Below are 20,394 nucleotides of genomic sequence, written 5' to 3'. Positions count from 1 at the left end.
TAAGGTTATGGTCCCTTTGCATTTCTTGCCATCTGTTGACTTACATGTGTCACTGAGCTTTCTAGCGACTGACATTCACTTCAGAAGTGTAAAATTTTAAAGATTTATCTTATCTTTATTTATTTATTAGAGAGAGAGAGAGAGAGAGAATGGGCATGCCAGGGCCTCTAGCCACTGCAAATGAACTCCAGACGCATGCGCCACCATGTGCTTCTGGCTTATGTGGGACTTGGAGAATAGAACCTGGGTCCTTAGGCTTCACAGGCATGTGCCTTAACCGCTAAGCCATCTCTCCAGCCCTAAATGTACAAATTTAAATAGTCCATTGAAACACTCTTGGCACTTAAAATATTCTCATGTATGTATGTATGTGTGCACGATGCAAGCATGAGGCACCCAAAAAGCTCACTGATTTGGTTAGTATAATCAGGCAGCTTGCCCTGGAGACCCACCTGTCCCCTTCTGGAGCACTAAGATGACAGAAGCATGCTGCCACTTATGTGAGTTCTGAACTTGGGTTCTCATACATGTACAGAAAGTGCTTCAGCTTGTAACACAACCACCAAGGGTCAGGGAACATTGTGGAAGAGGGGGTGGAAAGACTGTAAGAGCCACAGGTGGGAAGTCATGTCCAGAGTATTGCTTCTTCCCAATGACTGACTGCTGCCCTCACAGCTCAGAACCCATATCGCTGTGGGGAACACCAGCAATCCCACTGAGGAGGGCCCTCAGTGGAGGGGGGCATGGAGGAGGGAAATGAGAGTAACAACACATGATGTGTCCATACAAAGTTTCTACCTAATAAAAAAAAAAAATGGGGCTGGAGAGGTGGCTTAGTGGTTAAGGCACTTGCCTATAAAGCCAAGGGACCCAGGTTCAATTCCCCAGGACCCAAGTTAGCCAGCTGTACAAAGAGGTGCTCTGCAGTGGCTGGAAGCCCTGGCACGCCCATTCCCGCTCTTGCTGTCTCTTGTTCCCTCTCTCTGTGACTCTAGTAAATTAATAAAAATAAAGTTAAAAATAATAGTGATAAGAATTTTTTAACCTGGATGTGGCCGGGTGTGGTTGCGCACACTTTTAATCCCAGCACTTGGGAGGCAGAGGCAGAAGGATTGCCTTGAGTCCAAGGCCACCCTGAGACTAGGTAGTGAATTCCAGGTCAACCTGGGCTACAGTGGCACCCTGCCTTGGAAAAAATAAAAATAAAAAAATAAAAGCTGGGTGTGGTGGCCACATACCTTTAATCCCAGCACTTGGGAGGCAGAGGTAGGAGGATCACCGTGAGTTCAAAGCCAGCCTGGGACTACAAAGTGAATGCAAGATCAGCAGGAGCTAGAGCAAGACCCTATCGCAAAAAATAAACAACACAAAAAAGAAGAAGAAAAGGAAAGAAAGAAAGGAAAAGGAAGGGGAGGGGAGGGGAGAGGAAAAGAGAAGAGAAGAGAAGAGAAAAGAGACCCGAGAAGAAAAGGTTTTGTTTTTCAGTACTTGAGGTTGAACCCAGGGCCTTACGCATGCTAGGCAAGCACTCTAGCACCGAGCTACAACACTGAGCTGGGGTCTCTCTGTGTGACAGTTGATTTCCACAGTTCTTTCCCCCTCTTCACTTAAGAGTAGACACGGAGCCGGGCGTGGTGGCACACACCTTTAATCCCAGCACTCGGAAGGCAGAGGTAGGAGGATCTCCATGAGTTCGAGTGCACCCTGAGACTCCATAGTGAATTCCAGGTCAGCCTGGGCTAGAGTGAGACCCTACCTCGAAAAATCAAAAAAAAAAAAAAAAAAGAGTTGACATGGGCTGAAAACAATTTTACCTGGGTGGGGTTGCCCTACAGATACTGACCTCTTTTCTCTTACCAGATGGACTTCAGGAGTTGAAGAATCTTTCTCAGAAGTCGTTCTGTGTCATTTAATTTAGTGTCTGCTAAGACTACTGAGTGCTCTCTTTGGCAGCACATATACTAAAATTGGAATGATACAGAGATTAGCATGGTCTTTGCTCAAGGTTGACATGCAAATTTGTGAAGTGTTCCATATTTGAAAAAAAAAAAAGAAGGTTGCTGAAGGGCTGGAGAGATGGCTTAGTGGTTAAGGTGTTTGTTTGCCTGCAAAGCCAAAGGACCCAGGTTTGATTCCCCAAGACCCATGTTAAGGCAGATGCACAAGGTGGCACATACGTCTAGAGTTCATTTGCAGTGGCTAAAGGCCCTGGCATGCTCGTTCCCTCTATCTATTTATCTTTCTATCTCTCTCAAAGAAATAATAATAAAAAAAAGAAGACTGCTAAAGCTGAGCGTGGTGGCACACTCCTTTAATCACAGCATTTAGGAGGCAGAGGTAGGTGGATTGCCATGAGTTCAAGGCCACCTTGAGACCACATAGTGAATTCCAAGTCAGCCTGGGCTAGGAAAAATATATATATATTGTTGAAAGCCAGATGTGGTGGCACACACCTTTAATCCCAGTACTCAGGAGGCAAAGGTAGAGGATTGCTGTGAGTTCAAGGTCACCCTGAGACTACAGAGTGAATTCCAGGTCAGCCTGGGCTAGAGAGAGACCCTACCTCGAAAATAAAAAAAATAAATGTGCAAGCAGAAGAATTATGTAGGGAGTTCTGGGTCAGGATATCACAAAAATGGGGGACAGGTAATCTGCTTTTCTTTTTGTTTTGTTTGCTTTGAGGTACGGTCTCCATCTAGCCCAGGCTGATGTGGAATTCACTATGGAGTCTCAGGGTGGCCTCGAACTCACAGCACTCCTACCTCTGCCTCGCTAGTGCTGGGATTAAGGGCATGCACCTCTATACCTGGCTCTTCTTTTTCTTTTGTTCATTTTTATTTATTTGAGAGCAACAGACAGAGAGAGAAAGAGGCAAATAGGAGTGAGAGAATGGGCGCACCAGGGCCTCCAGCCACTGTAAACGAACTGCAGACACACACCCCCTTGTGCATCTGGCAAACGTGGGTCCTGGGGAATGGAGCCTTGAACTGGGGTCCTTAGGCTTCACAGGCAAGTGCTTAACTGCTAAGCCATCTCTCCAGCCCATTCTTTTTCTTTTTCTTTTTCTTTTTTTTTTTTTTTTTTTTTTTTGAGGTAGGCTCTCTTTCTAGCCCAGTCTGACCTGGAATTCACTATGTAGTCTCAGGGTGGCCTTGAACTCACGGCAATCTTCCTACCTGTACTTCCAGAGAATGAATGGGCATGCCGGGGCGTCTTGCCACTGCAAACAAACTCCAGACATGTATCATTCTGTGCAGATGGCTTTACGAGGGTACTGGGGAATTGAGCCCAGGCCACTGGGCTTTGCAGGTAAAAGCCATAACTGCTGAACCATCTCTCCAGCCCATAATTGCTTTTCTGATACAGGGGCTGTCATTATCTGCAGGGCACTGCATGTTCTCGTTCTGATGAAGAAGTTTTACAACTTGTATCTCGTTAGTTCCTTTCCCAGAAATAGCTGATCATGCAGTTAATTAACAGGACACAAAAGGCTTCCTTTTCCCCAGAGAACGGGGAAGATAGTACACAGCTACTGTTCTGAGAAGGAGCAGGGAGACAGAGAGCAGCTCTTTTTCTCCGGAGGACTGGTGAATAGGTGGCTTCCGTGAGGATCACATTGTACAGAAGAGCCGGGGGAGTGAACCCCAAGCAAGTGGGGGGGGGGGGGTTGATGACAGAACTACTGCCATGAGGTAACTGCGTATTTCCACAGCTCTCCCGTCACCATGAAGGCGACCTTCTCAAATGCTGTCCTTGTTCTAGCCATCTTCGTGTGGTCTGCTTTTGCAGTCGGTGAGTTACAAATCCTTTCTCTACTCCCAGTTTGCTTTTTATTTTGCTTGCTTGCTTGTTTGTTTGCAATAGATCCCGTTTACTTTCTTTTAAATATTTATTAGTACGCATGCCAGCATCTCTTGGCACCACAGATGCATGCCAGACATTTGTACCACTTTTTGCATTCAGCTTCACGTGTGTGTCTGGGGAATTAAACCTAGGCTGGCAGACTTGGCAAGCAAGCGCCTATCACACTGAGCCAGCTCCCCTACCCTCCACAGCTCTTGCCTGATGTTTTACTTAGTCCTGATTTCTCATGTTCCAGGTGAAACTGGAATCCAGAGAAAGAAAGGGTTCATACAATGCCATTCGTATCAAGGCTGGGAGTTGAGCCCAAGGCTTTCCAAATAAAGTCTGAGAAACGTTTTGAGGGCAAGGGGAGGAAAGGGGGAATTTTTAGATGACAGGGAACCAGCTTCCTTAAAGCCCTCTTCTAGCTCCATTCAGTGTGACCTGGAAGCAGTTAGGCCTAGAAGGTGCTGGAAGGCTGGGAATTGTACTAGGTAACACATTAAAATGGAACCGTCCCCAGTCTGGGAGTGAACAGGATACCAAGATGGCGACCTTTATGACTGACACCAGTGTTATCCTGTTCCAGCCGGCACTCTGTTCCCAGCGTCAGTAACAGCCACTACCTAAGTCCACGTGTCTCTGTGGCTCATTAGCCGGACATGTTTTCTGACATGGACATGGGTAAACAAAAGGAATTACTTTCTCAGCGTTCTCAGTCTTTGCTTGGTGACCACTTGATTTACTCTACTGCATCATTTATTCTACCAAGGTCATTTTTTTGTTGTTGATTTTTAGGGTAAGGTCTCACCCTAGCCCAGGCTGACCTGGAATTCATTATATAGTTCTAGGCTGGCCTTGAACTCATAGCAATCCTTCTACTTCAGCCTCCCCAGTAAGGAGATCTATTTTATTTATTTATTTCATAGAGAGAAAGAGGGAGAGAATGGGCACACCAGGGCCTCCAGCCACTGCAAATGAACTCCAGATGTAAGCGTCACCTTGTGTATCTGGCTTATGTGGGTCCTGGGGAATCGAATGGGGATTCTTTGGCTTTGCAGGCAAATGCCTTAACCACTAATGCCATCTCTCCAGCACCCCAGTAAGGAGATTAAAAGTGTGCACAACCACATCTGGCTCAAGATCATTTTAAAAGTTTTTTTTTAATTTTTATTTATTAATTTTCAAGGAGAGAGAGAGAGGGCAGGAAAGAATGGGTGTAGCCAGGCCTTTTGCCACTGCAAACTCCACACACATGCACCACTGTGCATCTGGCTTGAATACTGGAGAAGAGCAGGCTTCGCAAGTACATTTTTAAACCACTGAGCAATTTTCCCAGCTCTCAAGATTTTTTTTTTTTTTGAGGTAGGGTCTCACTCCAGCCCAGGCTAACCTGGAATTCACTATGTAGTCTCAGGGTGGCCTCAAACTCATAGTGATCCTCCTACCTCTGCCTCCCAGGTGCTGGGATTAAAGGCGTGTGCCACCACACCCAGCTCAAAATCATTTTTGAGTGAGAATCTTATTTTAGTTTTGCTGTACTAAACACAGGAGCCTTTGTAATACAGCCCTGACTACCATGCTGGATTTCCCAGAACTCATTTACATTTCCAAAAATTGCTAGAAGCTGACAGAGACAGGTTATGTAGCAGGAATGGTCCCTGGCATCAAAGTGTGACAGATATCATGATTCATACTAGGTATTAACACATATTTATTTAAGAGACAGAAAGAGGACTGGAGAGATGGCTTAGCTGTTAAGGTGCTTACCTGCGAATCCTAAGGACCCAGTTCAATTCCCCAGTACCCACATAAAGCCAGATGTACAAGGGGGCGCACGCATCTGGAGTTCATTTGCAGTGACTAGAGGCCCTGGCATGCTCATCGTCCCCATCTCTCTCAAATCAATTAATTAATTAAATGTGGTTTTTTAAAAATAATAATCAAGGCTGGAGAGATGGCTTAGTGGTTAAGGTGCTTGCCTGCAAAGCCTAAGGACCCAGGTTCAACTCTCCAGATCCCACATAAACCAGATGCACAAGGATTATGCAAGCGGTGCATGTATCTGCAGTGGCTGAAGGCCCTGGCATGCCAATTCTCTCTTTCTCTCTCTTGTTCACCCATAAAATAAAAAATTAATAATTTTTAAAATTGTACTTATTTTTATATTTTTATTTATTTATTTATTTGACAGAGAAAGAGATTGAGAGAGAGAGAATGGGTGCACCAGGGCCTCCAGCCACTGCAAACAAACTCCAGATGCGTGCGCCCCCTCGTGCATCTGGCTAACGTGGGTCCTGGGGAATCAAACCTGGGTTCTTTAGCTTTGCAGGCAAACACCTTAACCACTAAGCCATCACCCCAGCCCTATTTATTTATTTTTTTAAGCCCACAGTTGATTGATGGTCAACAGGTGTCATCATCCCGCATGGGTAGCTTTCCCAGTGAACTCTTTACCTGTTTTATTTTTATTTATTTGAGACAGATAGAAGGAGAAGACAGAGAAAGAAAGAGAGAGAGAGAATGGGTGCACTAGGGTCTCCAGCCACTGCAAACTCCAGACACTTGCACTACCAATTGCATCTGGCTTACGTGGGACCTGGAGAATTGAACCTAGGTCCTTAGGCCTCACAGGCAAGCACCTTAACCACTAAACCATCTCTCCAGCCCATATTTTTTTTTTTTTAAAGAATAATAAGAGCCAGGCATGGTGGCTTATGCCTTTTATCCTAGAATTAGGGAGGCAGAGGTAGGAGGATCACGATGAGTTCATGGCCAGCCTAAGACTACATATAAATTCCAGGTCAGCCTGTGCTACAGTGAGACCCTACCTTGGGGAAAAAAAAAAAAAAAATCAAAACCACAGGGCCACTAATCTACCAGGAAGAAACAGGGGTCAGAATAAATACCAAAAACTGGTTTCAAAAACTAACCTGAGTGGGACGTGGTGATGCGCACCATTAATCCTAGCATTTGGGTGGAAGGGGTAGGAGGATTGCTGTGAGTTTAAGGCCACCCTGAGACAACATACTGAATTCCTTTATATTTTTGTCCTTCGATTTTTCAATGTAGGGTCTTACTCTAGCTCAGGCTGGCCTGGAATTCACTATGTAGTCTCAGGGTGGCCTCAAACTCCAAAGTCCTCCTACCTCTGCCTCCCAAGGGCTGGGATTAAAGATGTGCGCCACCATGCCCAGCCATAATGAATTCCTGAGGCTACATAGTGAATTCCAGGTTAGCGTGAGCTAGATAGAGTAAGACCCCCACCTCGAAAAACCAAAAAATAAAATAAAATATTTTAGCTTGGTGGCACACAACTTTAGTCCCAGAGCCAAGGTGGAAGGGTCACCCATGAGTTTGAGGACAGCCTGAGGTTACAGAGTGAGTGCCAGGTCAACCTGGATTGAGTGAAACCCTGCCAAAAAAAACTCTTGAGGCTGGGGCTGCGGCTAGAGAGATGGTTTAGTGTTTAAGGCACTTGCCTGAGAAGCCTAAGAATCCAGGTTCAATTCCCTAGTACCCAAGTAAACCAAATACAAAAAGTGGCACATGCATTTGGAGTTTGTTTGCTAGAGGCCCTGGCATGCCCATTCTCTCTATATACTTGCCTCTTTCTTTCTCTCTCTCTCTCTCAAATAAATAAACAAAAAGATTTCTTAAAAACCCTCCTGAGGCTAGGTGTGGTTTACTCACAGCACTCAGAAGGCAGAGGTAAGAGGATTGCTGTGAGTTCAAGGCCACCCTCAGACTATGCAGTGAGTTCTAGGTCAGCCTGGACTAGAGCAAGACCCTACCACAAAAAAAAAAAAAAAAAAAAAAAAAAAAAAGCCAGGCATGGTGGTGCACACCTTTAATCCCAGCTTTCAGGAGGCAGAGGTAGGATTGCCATGAGTTCGAGGCCACCCTGAGACTCCTTAATGAATTCCAGGTCAGCCTGTGCTAGAGTGAGACCCTACCTCAAAAAACAAAAAACAAAAAACAGGGCTGGAGGGGTGGTTTAGCGGTTAAGGAGTTTGCCTGCAAAGCCAAAGGACCCAGGTTCAATTCCCCAGGACCCACATAAGCCAGACAGATGCACAAGGGGCACACCCATCTGGAGTTCATTTGCAGTGACTAGAGACCCTGACATACCCATTCTCTCTCTCTCTCTCTCCCCCTCTTTCTCTGTCAAATGAATAAATAAATAAAATATTCATTTTAAAAAACCTGAAAAAGTTCAGTCTACAGCTATACCACCCTGAACACAATAGATCTTGTCTGAAAGGAGTTCAAATTTAATTGGACCAAAGTGTATAGCAATGTATGCCTCAGAGAACTGTTGAAAATGGAGAGGCCATCTCGCATTCAGCAGAGCTTACCCGGCTGTTTCCAAATGTTCCCAAACTGATTTTAGTGATGGTCACACATCTCTGAATGTACTAGAAACCTGCGTGCCATCCTTAGAGAATTCCATGAAACCTGAGTGATAGTTCAGTGAAGCGGAGAGGAAGAAGAGCTGATGATATAGATTGCATATTATATGTTATGAAATGGTTATATCACACAATAATATAAAGCCTTGTACACAGTACCCATAGTTGCAAATGCTTTGGGTTGAATAAGCAAGCCTTAGTAAAATTCAGCATCTTTTTAAAAAAATGTATGTGTGTGTGTGTGTGTGTGTGTGTGTGCACGTGCACGTACATGTGTATAGGTATACCGGGCCTCTTGCTGCTGTCAACAAACACCAGACACTTTCAACACTTTTTTTTTGTTTGTTTGTTTTCGAAGTAAGGTCTGACTGTAGCTCAGGCTGAGCCGGAATTCACTATGTAGTCTCAGGGTGGCCTCGAACTCACGGCGATCCTCCTACCTCTACCTCCCGAGTGCAGGGATTAAAGGCATGCACCACCACGCCCGGCACATTCATCACTTTTTGCATCTGGCCTATATGGGTGGCTTGGGAGTTGAACCCAGGCCAACAGACTTTGAAAGCAAGCACCATTAACTGCTAACCTATCTTCCCAATTCCAAGGCACCTTAACCTTTCTTTTTCACAGTAACTTATAACTTAAGAGTGTATTTTTTGTTTGTTTGTTTGTTTGTTTGTTTTGAGGTAGTGTCTCACTCTAGCCCAATTCACTATGTAGTCTTAAAGTGGCCTCGAACTCAAGGAGATCCTCCTACCTCTGCCTCCTGAGTGCTGCTCTTTTCCTTTCCTTTATTTTTTTTTCAAATTTGTTTATTTATTTATTTGAGAAAGAGACAAGCAGAAAAAGGCAAACATACAGAGTGAGCATGGATATGTCAAGGCCTCCAGCACTGTAAACCAACTCCAGATGCATGCACCACTTTGTGTATCTGGCTTTACGTGATTACTTCGGAATCAAGCCTGAGTCTTTAGGCTTGGCAGGAAGCACCTTAACTACTAAGCCATCTCTCCAGCACTCTTTTTTTTTGAAAGTTTTTCTTTTTTTTTTTAGTTTTTCAAAATAGGGTTTCACTCTAGCCCAGGCTGACCTGCAATTCATTATGTAGTCTCTGAGTGGCCTTGAACTCACAGTGACCCTCCTACCTCTTCCTCCCAAGTGCTGAAATTAAAGGTGTATTCCATCATGCCCAGCAAAAATATTTATTTAGCCAGGCGTGGTGGCGCACACCTTTAATCCCAGTACTTGGGAGGCAGAGGTAGAAGGATCGCCGTGAGTTTGAGACCACCCTAAGACTCCATAGTGAATTCCAGGTCAAACTGGGCTAGAGTGAGACCCTACCTCGAGAAACCAAAAAATAAAAAATAAAAGGAAAAATATTTATTTATTTATTTGGGGGAGAGAGTATGGGCACACCAGGGCCTCTTGCCACTACAAACTCCAGATACATGCTCCACTTTGTGCATCTGACTTTATATGGGTACTGAGGAATTGTACCTGAGCTGGCAGACTTTTTTCAAGCAAACATTTTTTTGTTTGTTTGTTTTGTTTTTCAAAGTAGGGTCTCACTCTAGCCCAGGCTAGAATTCTCTATGTAGTTTCAGGGTGACCTTGAATTTAAAGCGACCCTTGTACATCTGTCTCCCAAGTGCTGGGATTAAAGGTGTGTGCCACCATGCCCAGCCATGCTCACTGTTTCTGTCTGCCTCTTTCTGTCTGTCTCAAATAAATGATTTTTTTTTTAAAGAAGAAGAAGAAAAGACCCAGGCATGGTGGCACACACCTTTAATCCCAGCACTCAGGAGGCTGAGATAGGAGGATCACTGTGTGTTCATGGCCACCCTGAGACTACAGAGCAAAAAGAGAGAGAGATAGAGAAGTTTTCTGATTCTTCACTCCTGTACAGAGAAGAGTACATCAGAGAACTAACTCCAGGCTCTTCTGATGATCCCGGGTGACAGCTAGCGTCTCCTTCGTGTGCTTTTGTCTTCCAGACTTCCTTCTTCCTATGACCTCCACAGGGAAGCTCCTAGAAGAGACAAAGGTGAGCTCAGCTTCCTTGTCTCCCAAGAACAGGCATGGCGAGCAGGACGTACAGCCTACCTCCCTCACACCAATACCCCATTATGCATGCATTCTGCTTGTTAACCTCCTCGTGATATGCACGAGCCCACTGTTCTCAGGCACTACATCTAGCAAGCGCCTTAACCACTAAGCAATCTCTTCAGCCCATCTATTATTTTTTAAAGAATGGTAAGAGCCAGGCATGGTGGTGCATGCCTTTTATCCTAGCATTCTGGAGGCAGAGAGTTCAAGGCCACCCTGAGACTACATAGTGAATTCCAGGACAGCCTGAACTAGAGTGAGACCCTACCTTGAAAAGCTAATAATAAAAGAATAATAATAATAAATTGCTATTAAGAGGCTAAATGTAGCCCAATAAATCTCTCAATTAAAAAAAAGATTTTATTTTTATTTATTTATTAGAGACAGAATGAAGGAGAGAGAGAGAATGGGCACGCCAGGGCATCTAGCCACTGCAATCAAACTCCAGATGCATGCACCACCATGTGCTTCTGGCTTACGTGGGACCTGGAGAATCAAACCGGGGTCCTTAGGCTTCACAGGCATGCGCCTTAACTGATAAGCCATCTCTCCAGCCCCAATCTCTTAATTTTTAAAAATTTATTTACTTATTAGAGACAGAGAGGGGGAGAGAAAGAGAGTGAGAGAGAGAACGGGCACACTAGGGCCACTAGCCACTCTAGATACATGTACCACCTTGTTCATTCTGGCTTATATGGGACCTAGAAAATTGAACCTGGGTCCTTAGGCTTTGCAGGCAAGTGCCTTAACTGTTCAGCCATCTCTTCAGCCCAATGATCACATTTTGTGGTTAGTAGAGCAGGGGATTCATCCTAATAAGGGATTGGTGAGAAACCGGAGAATGCCCAAGACTATGTATTACATGACAGTTACAAAGGTGTTGGCGGTCGTAAGTATCAGGGTCGCATGGTGAAGAGTTGAAGTCTAGTTTCTGAACTGGTCTGGCGGACCTCACTGCATCCTCTCCCCCTACCACCCATACTTTGTATCTCATCTTCAGGTTGAGTGCATGAGGAATATAAAGAACTGCTGGCTGCTTACCTATTTCAAGCCCAGCGAGCCAATATGTGGCAGTGACCAAGCTACCTACAGTGGTGAGTGCCATCTCTGCTCCCAGATACTGTAAGTGTTCTTTTTATTCTTTTTCTTTATTTATTTGAGAGAGAGGGAAAAAAAAGGCAGAGAATGGGTGTGCCAGGGCCTCCAGCTGCTGCAAACGAACTCCAGATGTATGCGCCCCTTGTGCATCTGACTTACGTGGGTCCTGGGGAATTGAACCTCGGCTCTTTGGCTCTGCAGGCAAGCACCTTAACCACTAAGCCATCTCTCCAGACCATAAGTGCTCACTTTATGATCCCATGTCTTAAGCTGGAGGTTAAAGGTGGCCAAAATAGAGGTGACCTTAACCCACTTCCTACATCACCCATTATATCTTCTCTACAGACACTCCTCTACTGTTTGCTCCTCATTCCTTCCATCCCCCCTCTGCTCCCAAAAGGCTCCTGGGCTCTTCTTCAGGTGATGCAGTAACAGAAAGCCACCGAGGTGACAGTGCCGGATCTGGTATGGACAATTCAAGGGAAGGGAGCTCAGTAGCACAAAGTCATGGTATCAGATCATGTGACCACAGACCAGAGTCATGATTTACCAACTGATGAAGAAGACAGAAGATGAGGGCTCAAGAGAGGGCGTAGTGGCTAATGAACTTGCCTGCAAGCCTAAGGACCCACGTAAGCCAGATGCATATGGTGGTGCATAGTCTGGAGTTCATTTGCAGTGACTACAGTCCCTGGTGTGCCCATTCTCTCCCACTCTCTCTCTCAAATAAATCCCAGCACTTTAATCCCAGCACTCAGGAGGCAGGGGTAAGAGGATTGCTGTGAGTTCAAGACCACCCTGAGTGAATTCCAGGTCAGCCTGGGCTAGAGCGAGACCCTACCTCAAAAAAACAAATATAAATAAAGAAATACAGGGCTGGAGAGATAGCTTAGCAGTTAAGGCGCTTGCCTGCAAAGCCAAAGGACCCAGGTTTGATTCCCCAGGACCCATGTGAGCCAGACGCACATGGTGGTGCATACATCTGTAGTTTGTTTGCAGCAGCTGGAGGCCCTGGCGTGCTCATTCTCTCTCTCCCTCTTTCCCTCTCTCTCAAATAAATGAATATTTAAAAATTAAAAACAAAAAAAAAGAAGAAAGAGGAAGATAGGAATGGGGGAGAAGATGACGGGAGGGAAGGAAAGGGGAGAAGAAAGGAGAGGAGAAGACAGAAGAAAAGAGGAAAGAAGAGAAGAAGAAAGGAGAGGAGGTGGGGTGCATCAGGGTCCCCTGCTGCTCCTCCACTTTTTTGCATCTGGCTTTATGTGGGTACAAGGGAATCAAACACACGTCAGCAGGCTTTGCACACAAACACCTTTAACCACAAACCCATCTACATTTGTTTTGAAGCAGGGTCTTACTCTAACCCATTGCTGACCTGGAACTCACTCTATAGCCCAGGTAGATCTCAAGCTTGGACAATTCTCCTACCTCAGCCTCTTGAATACTGAATGCTGGGATGATAGAGTGAGCTGCCAGATCCTGATAAGCTTTTCTTTTTTTTTTTTTTTTCCAAGTTTTAAAAATATTTTATTTATTTATTTACTTACTTATAAGCAGAGAGAGAGACAGATAGAGAGAGAATGGATACATCAGGCCTCCAGCCACTGCAAACAGTGCTACTTTATGCTACTTTGTGTATCTGGCTTTTTATGGTTTTTCAAGCTAGGGTCACTCGAGCCCAGGCTGACCTGGAATTCACTATGCAGTCTCAGGGTGGCCTCGGATTCAGTGATCCTCCTACCTCTGCCTCCCGAGTGCTGAGTTTAAAGACATGAGCCACAACACCCAGCTTTTATTATCTCTTTTAATTCTATAAGATCAGGAGAAATAACTCAACTTTCATCAAACACATACTTCAGTTTTAGATCACTTTTTTTTTTATTATTCTGTTTCTATTTGAATCTTCAAAAGTTACTTTGGATTTCCATGGTTTAATTCAGTCTAACTATATTTCTATATTTGAGGTCTTTGACAAATAGAGTACCATATAACAGATTTCTTTAAAAAATTTTTTTATTTATTAGCATGAGAGAGAAAATAAGCACAGCACGGCTTCCAGCTACTACAAACAAACTCCAGATAAGCCAGATGTGCCGTCACGTGTACCTGGCTTACATGAGTTCTGGTGAAGTGAACCTGGGTCTTTAGGCTTCGCAGGCAAGCACCTTAAATGCTAAGCCATCTCTCCAGCCTTATAATACATATTTCAAAATGTCTATTTGAACTTTCAAAAGTTATTTGGCATTTCTATGGTTTATTTCATACTAACTATATTTACATATTTGATGTATTTGACAAATAGAGTACCATATAGTAGAAATTTCAAAATGTTTGTTAAGCTGGACATTGTAGCATACACCTTTAATCCCAGCACTGGGGAGGCTGAGTTAGGAGGATCACTGTGAGTTTGAGGTCAGCCTGGGACTACAGAGTGAGCTCTCCAGGTCAACCTGGGCTAGAGTGAGACTCTACTTCAAAAAAAAAAAAAAAAAAAAAAAGCCAGGGCAGGGGGAAGCTGGAGAGATGGATTAATGGTTAAGGCATTTGCCTGCAAAGCCAAAGGATCCCGGTTCAATTTTCCAGGACCCATGTAAGCCCAGTGCACAAGGGGGCGCATGCATCTGGAGTTCATTTACAGTGGCTAAAGGCCCTGGCATGCCCATTCTCTTCCTCTCTCTTTCTCTCTCCCTCTGCCTCTTTCTCTGTATCAAATAAATAAATAAAATATATTTTTAAAAAACTAAGAAATGTTTGTTAAATAAAACTTCACTATTAGAAAAAAATTTCCTTCTCAAACTTAAGCAAAGACTACCAAGTAAAACTGGTCACAATTTATGGCATATTAAAAAGCAAAAATAGGTGCTTGAGAGATTGTTTAGCAGTTAAGACATTTGTCTGCAAATCCTAAGGATCCAGGTTCAATTCCCCAGTGCCCAAGTAAAGCCAGATGACAAGGTAGCCCATGTGTCAGGAGTTTGTTTGCAGTGGCTAGAGGCCCCAGTGCATCCATTTTCTCTATCTGCCTCTTCCTCTCTCTTTCTCTCCCTCCCTTTCAAATAAGTGAATAAACAAAATATTTTTAAAACAGCAAAAATAATTATTTTATTTTTTTCAGATATAAAGGGTTTACCATAACTAAACTTCATGATGGACCATGTGTAAGTAAATTTTAATTTAATTTGTTTTTGAGGCAAGCCCAACAGACTGACCTTTTTTTTTTTTTTATACCAGAGAAAGTGAGCAAGAGAGAGAGATAATTGGTGCACCAGGGCCTCCAACCATTGTAATTGAACTCCAGACATGTGTGCCACTTTGTACACATGTGCAACTTTGCACATTTGCATTACCTTGTGTATCTGGCTTACATGGGACCTGGAGAGTCGAACATGAGCCCTTAGGCTTTTCAGGCAATCACCTTAACTGCTAAGACATCTCTCCAGCCCTCCATTCTTTTTTTTTTTTTTTAATTATTTTGGTTTATTTTTATTTATTTATTTGAGAGTGACAGACAGAGAAAGAGGTAGAGGGAGAGAGAGAATGGGCATGCCAGGGCTTCCAGCCACTGCAGACAATTTCCAGATGCATGTGCCCCCTTGTACATCTGGCTAACGTGGGTCCTGGGGAATCGAGCCTCGAACCAGGGTCCTTAGGCTTCACAGGCAAGCACTTAACCTCTAAGCCATCTCTCCAGACCCCTCTATTCTTTTTTAAAATATTTTATTTCTCAAATAAAAATAAATAAATGAAAGTCTCTCTCTCCCTTTCTGTCTCAAATGAAAATATATAAATAGGGCTGGAGAGATGGCTTAGCAATTAAGCACTTGCCTATGAAGCCTAAGGACCCCAGTTAGAGACTCGATTCCCCAATACCCATGTAAGCCAGATGCACTAGGTGGTGCACGCATCTGGAGTTTGTTTGCAGTGGCTGGAGGCCCTGATGCACCTATTTTCTCTCTCTCTCTCTCTCTCTCTCTCTCTCTCTTTCTCTGCTTCTTATTCTGTCTGTCTGTCCTGTAGCTAATAAATAAAAATAAGCAATAAATAAATAAATAAAACAAAAAGGGGCTGCAGAGATAGCTTAACGGTTAAAGTACTTTGCCTGCAAAGCCTACAGTCCCAGGTTAGATTCCCTGGGTCCCACTTAAGCCGGATGCACAAGGTGGCACATGTGTCTGAAGTTCATTTGCAGTGGCTAGAGACCCCAGCGCACCCATTCACTCTCCCTCCCTACTTCCCTCCCTTTCTCAATCTCTTTCTTTCTCTGTCTTCCTTTCTCTCTGCCTCAAATAAAAATAAATACATAAAAATAAAATATTTATTTGATAGAGAGGGGGAAGGAGACAGATAGGGTCTTACCATCTATTTCTGGTGGGAAACCAAGAGCCTTGGCAATGGCCTGTAATGTTTTGGGGGCATCAGGGACTTCCCTGGCCACCAACTCACTGAAGATATCCCATCCCTGGCCTGAAATTTTTCTAGTAACTATCAGTGGCTTCTGGGTGTACCATTATCCAAAAAAGGTAATTTCTATATGGCTTATTCATAACATCTTAAAATGTTTTGCTGGGCATGGTGGCATACACCTTTAATCCCAGCACTGAGGAGGCAGAGTTAGAAGGATTGCCATGAGTTTGAGGCCACCCTGAGACTACAGTGAATTATAGGTCAGCATGGGCTAGAGTAAAACCCTACCTCAAAAAACAAAACAAAAACAGAATATCTTAAATTTTGATTAGCCCTTCCCCCACCCTTCCTTTACTCAATCTCTTCCCCTGACCTCACTTAGGCCTCAGGCCATTCCACCCTCAGTAATCTAATCTATTCATATACATATATATGTGTGTGTATACATATATATTACTGTCCACTCAAGTCCTCCCCTTTCCTCCTTCCCTTATTGCCCCTTTCTAGCTTACTGGTCTCTGCTAACAAGTTCACCAAAACTGATTTTGGTGTTTAAAAACAAAAAAAACTAGACTAAGCTAGCAAGGTGGTACAGGCCTTTAATCCAAATACTCAGGAGGCAGAGGTAGGAGGATCACTGTGAGTTCAAAACCAGCCTGGAACTACAGAGGGAGTTTCAGGTCAGCCTGGGCTAGAGTGAGACCCTGCCTCAGAAAAGAAAACTTGGAAACAAAAAATACTATACTAGTTTTCTGCAAACTACTGTAGAAACTATTTCATTTCCATGAGTATTCCAGTTGAACTGAAGATCCCTGATATATGGGTGCATATGTATATGGAAATCAGTTTATGCATAGCAAAATTGGTAGATAGTTAAAACACTGTTCTAAGAAGAAGAGCAAGGGGCAGAAAATACAAGTAATATAATACCTTATGTAATCTAAAAATAAATGCAAGTAATATATATTTTGCATAAAAATATGTAAACAAATGGTGGCTCTGCCACATGACCTTGCACAGAAGCAGCAGAGAAACTGTCTTAATCAAGCTCATAAAGGGAATAATGATATCTGTAACGGCAAGACTTACCCCTACCATCAATTGCCAACTCTGTTTCCAGCCTTGTGTCACATGCTTTACTTACTGCTGTCTTCTTGTTCATGTTCCTCACAGCGCCAGCTCAAGAAAGGTGGCTTTTCATTACTATTATTTTAATTAATTTATTATTTGGGAGGAGGGTTTGAGGTAGGGTTTTGCTCTAGCCCAGGCTGCACTGGAATTCACTATGTAATCTCAGGGTGGCCTCGAACTCATGGCGATCCTTCTACCTCTCAGTGCTGGGATTAAAGGCATAAGCCACCATGCCTGGCTTTATTATTATTATTATTATTTTATTTGTAAGCTAAGAGAAATAGAAGGGATACAGAAAGAACAGGTGCACCAGGGCCTCCAGCTGTTGCAAACAGACTCCAGACGCATGCACCATCTTGTATACCTGGCTTTACATGGGTGCTAGGAAATCAAACTCGGGTCCTTGGGCTTTGCAGGCAAATGCCTTAACCACTGAGTCATCTCTTCAGCCCAAAAGGTGGCTCGTAATTACATCTCATCTTCAAAGCAACACAAATCTAGAGAAGCCATGTGTCTTGCCTAAGCCCAAGGAGCTAGGAACTGATGTGGCTGAGCTCACTTGTAAAGATTTAGCTCGCCCACTCTGTTCTTTTAACATCCATCCCTATGTTCCCACAGGCCTCTGGCCTGACCTTTTCCCCTGTCTACATCATAGCCTATACCAGCCATCTTTTCTGCTGGAAGGGACTTTGAAGAGGGTCCCTTGGTATCCAAACACACGTGGGCATCCACATCCTTTATTCCTCATCTCTGCTCACTCCCACTCCATCTTTTTATTTCTCCAATGAAACTGGAATGACTGGTCCACCTTGCTCATTAAATAGTTGTTTAGCATTCCTCCTGCTGGGTCATGGGCGTGGTTACCAGTGGGGCAGCTTTTCTCTTGAGTTTTCCAAGTTCAGTGTTCTCTCAGCATATATTTCTTTTACAGGAAACTGTCTCAACTGACCAGAAAGAATCTTAAGACTTATTGAAACCCCAGGAAGCCAAGAGAAGCACAATGGTTGACTCTTCAGGAATATCCCCTTTAGAAAAAAATTCTTGCCAGGCATGGTGGCACATGCCTTTAATCCCTGCACTCCAGAGGCAGAGGTACGGGGATCGCCATGAGTTCGAGGCCACCCTGAGATTATATAGTGAATTCCATGTCAGCCTGGGCTACAGCAAGACCCTACCTTGAAAAACTAAGAGAAAACAAGGAAGAAAAACAGAATTCTTGTGCTAAAAGGACAACCATACATGGGATCATATTCATTGATTTGCTTCTCAATAAATGACTCTCATCATAAACCTGGCTGGAAAACCTTTCTCTTGGTTAATAAGGATCTTTTTTTTTTTTAACTTTTTATTTATTTATTTATTTGAGAGTGACAGACACAGAGAGAAGGACAGATAGAGGGAGAGAGAGAGAATGGGCACGCCAGGGCTTCCAGCCTCTGCAAACGAACTCCAGACGCGTGCGCCCCCTTGTGCATCTGGCTAACGTGGGACCTGGGGAACTGAGCCTCGAACCGGGGTCCTTAGGCTTCACAGGCAAGCGTTTAACCACTAAGCCATCTCTCCAGCCCAATAAGGATCTTTTTAAGGGGCTAGAGAGATGGCTCAGCAGTTAAGGCACTTGTCTGTAAAGCCTAACGACCAGCGTTTGATTCCCCAGTACCCATGTGAGGCCAGATGCACAGAGAGGTACATGCACCTGGAGTTTGGTTGCAGCAACTCGAGGCCCTGGAGTGCCCATTCTTTCTCTGTTCTCTCTCTGCTTATAAATAAAATACTTTTTAAAAATCTTCTTAAGATATCAGATACTCTAGCCAGGCGTGGTGGTGCACACCTTTAATCCTAGCACTTAGGAGGCAGAGCTAGAAAGATCACTGTGAGTTCGAGGCCACCCTGAGACTGCAGAATGGATTCCGAGTGCTGGGATTAAAGATGTGCGCCACCACGCCTGGCTCCCATAAACACTATTCTTAAATACTTGGGCATATAACTATTGATATAAGCTTCCCAGGTTTGGCATGTAGTTCCATTGGTGACCCAATTTAAAGATACATTAAAAGGGCTCCAGAGCATATGGCTTGCAGAAGTTAGAAAATCTCCTTAAATATTTTCCCAGTCAAGAAAATGAAAAACTCTAGGATCAACAAGACCCCAGATATCAAAGCACCAGAAGATGTGGGGGGGAGGCTTAACAAGTCAGGAGTGGTGGTGCACGACTTTAATCCCAGCATTCGGGAGGCAGAGGTAGGAAGATCACAGTGAGTTCAAGGCCACCCTGAGATTACATAGTGAATTCCAGGTCAGCCTGAGCTAGAGTGAAACCCTACCTCAAAAAAGACAAAAACAAAAAATGGCTAGACAGGCCCAGAAAGCCAAGCGCCACATGTTTTCTCTCATATGTGGATCCTAGCTACAGATGATTGGGCTTCTGCATGAGAAGGAAAATACTTGGTAGCAGAGGCCAGTAAGTTAAAAAGGAGACATAAAGGGAAGAGAAAGGAAGGGAGGAGGATACTTAATAGGTTGATATTGTATATATGTAAGTACAATGATTGTAATGGGGAGGTAATATGATGGAGAATGGAATTTCAAAGGGGAAAGTGTGGGGGTGGGGAGGGAGGGAATTACCATGGATATTTTTTTATAATCATGGAAAATGTTAATAAAAATTTAAAAATTAAAAAAAAATAGGCTAGAGAGATGGCTTAGCCATCTTAGAGATGGTTAGGCACTTGCCTGTGAAGCCTAAGGACCCTGGTTTGAGGTTCTATTCCCCAGGATCCACGGTAGCCAGATGCATGAGGGGGTGCATGCGTCTGGAGTTCATTTTCAGTGGCTGGAGGCCCTGGTCTTTCCATTCTCTCTCTTTCTATCTGTCTCTTTCTCTCTCCGTGCTCTCAAATAAAGAAAAATGAACAAAATTTTTTTTTAATTAAGGAAAAAAAGGCCTAGCTAATAAAAAATAAGACAAAGGGCTAGGTAGATTGCTCAGTGGTTAAAGCTTACAAGTTCAATTCCCAAATGCCCACATAAACCAGACACAAGAAGTGACACAAGGGGCTGGAGAGATGGTGTAGCGGTTAAGCGCTTGCCTGTGAAGCCTAAGGACCCCGGTTTGAGGCTCGGTTCCCCAGGTCCCACGTTAGCCAGATGCACAAGGGGGCACACGCGTCTGGAGTTCGTTTGCAGAGGCTGGAAGCCCTGGCGCGCCCATTCTCTCTCTCTCCCTCTATCTGTCTTTCTCTCTGTGTCTGTCGCTCTCAAATAAATAAAAATAAATAAATAAAAAAAAAGAAGTGACACAAGCACCTCGTTTTTGCAGCAGTGGGAGGCCCTGGCATTCCCATATATAGAGACACAGAGAGAGAAAGATTCAAATAGATAATTTTAAGGGGCTTGAGACAGC

The 20,394-nt window shown here is 44.0% G+C and overlaps 1 protein-coding gene and 1 non-coding gene across 2 annotated transcripts; both read left to right on the top strand.

Annotated features, from left to right (window-relative positions):
* Positions 1-1,937: 1,937 nt before the first annotated feature.
* On the top strand, positions 1,938-2,041 carry LOC123455649. The gene has a single exon (XR_006634038.1). It is a non-coding gene; the product is annotated as a U6 spliceosomal RNA (small nuclear RNA).
* A 1,497-nt stretch (positions 2,042-3,538) lies between these two features.
* Positions 3,539-18,120, top strand: Spink8 (serine peptidase inhibitor Kazal type 8 (putative)). The gene is made up of 6 exons (XM_045137043.1): positions 3,539-3,587; positions 3,713-3,792; positions 10,247-10,296; positions 11,359-11,480; positions 14,572-14,614; positions 17,923-18,120. Exons 2-6 carry the CDS (start codon positions 3,726-3,728, stop codon positions 17,953-17,955), a joined length of 315 nt encoding a protein of 104 aa, XP_044992978.1. The 5' UTR covers positions 3,539-3,587; positions 3,713-3,725; the 3' UTR covers positions 17,956-18,120.
* The last annotated feature ends 2,274 nt before the right edge of the window (positions 18,121-20,394 follow it).

The sequence above is a fragment of the Jaculus jaculus genome, chromosome 17, assembly GCF_020740685.1.
Source record: "Jaculus jaculus isolate mJacJac1 chromosome 17, mJacJac1.mat.Y.cur, whole genome shotgun sequence".
In the NCBI taxonomy this organism is placed as follows: Eukaryota; Metazoa; Chordata; class Mammalia; order Rodentia; family Dipodidae; genus Jaculus; species Jaculus jaculus.
Note: the sequence above shows the minus strand (reverse complement) of the source record. Positions and strands in the feature narration are given on the sequence as shown.

What these genes read in the sequence shown, in the direction of transcription:
- Spink8 (XM_045137043.1), top strand. Translation starts at nt 3,726, where the DNA reads ATGAAGGCGACCTTCTCAAATGCTGTCCTTGTTCTAGCCATCTTCGTG. An exon ending in AGCTCCTAGAAGAGACAAAG is followed by an intron (nt 10,297 to 11,358) that starts GTGAGCTCAGCT and finishes TCTCATCTTCAG; the next exon opens with GTTGAGTGCATGAGGAATAT. An exon ending in AACTTCATGATGGACCATGT is followed by an intron (nt 14,615 to 17,922) that starts GTAAGTAAATTT and finishes TTTCTTTTACAG; the next exon opens with GAAACTGTCTCAACTGACCA.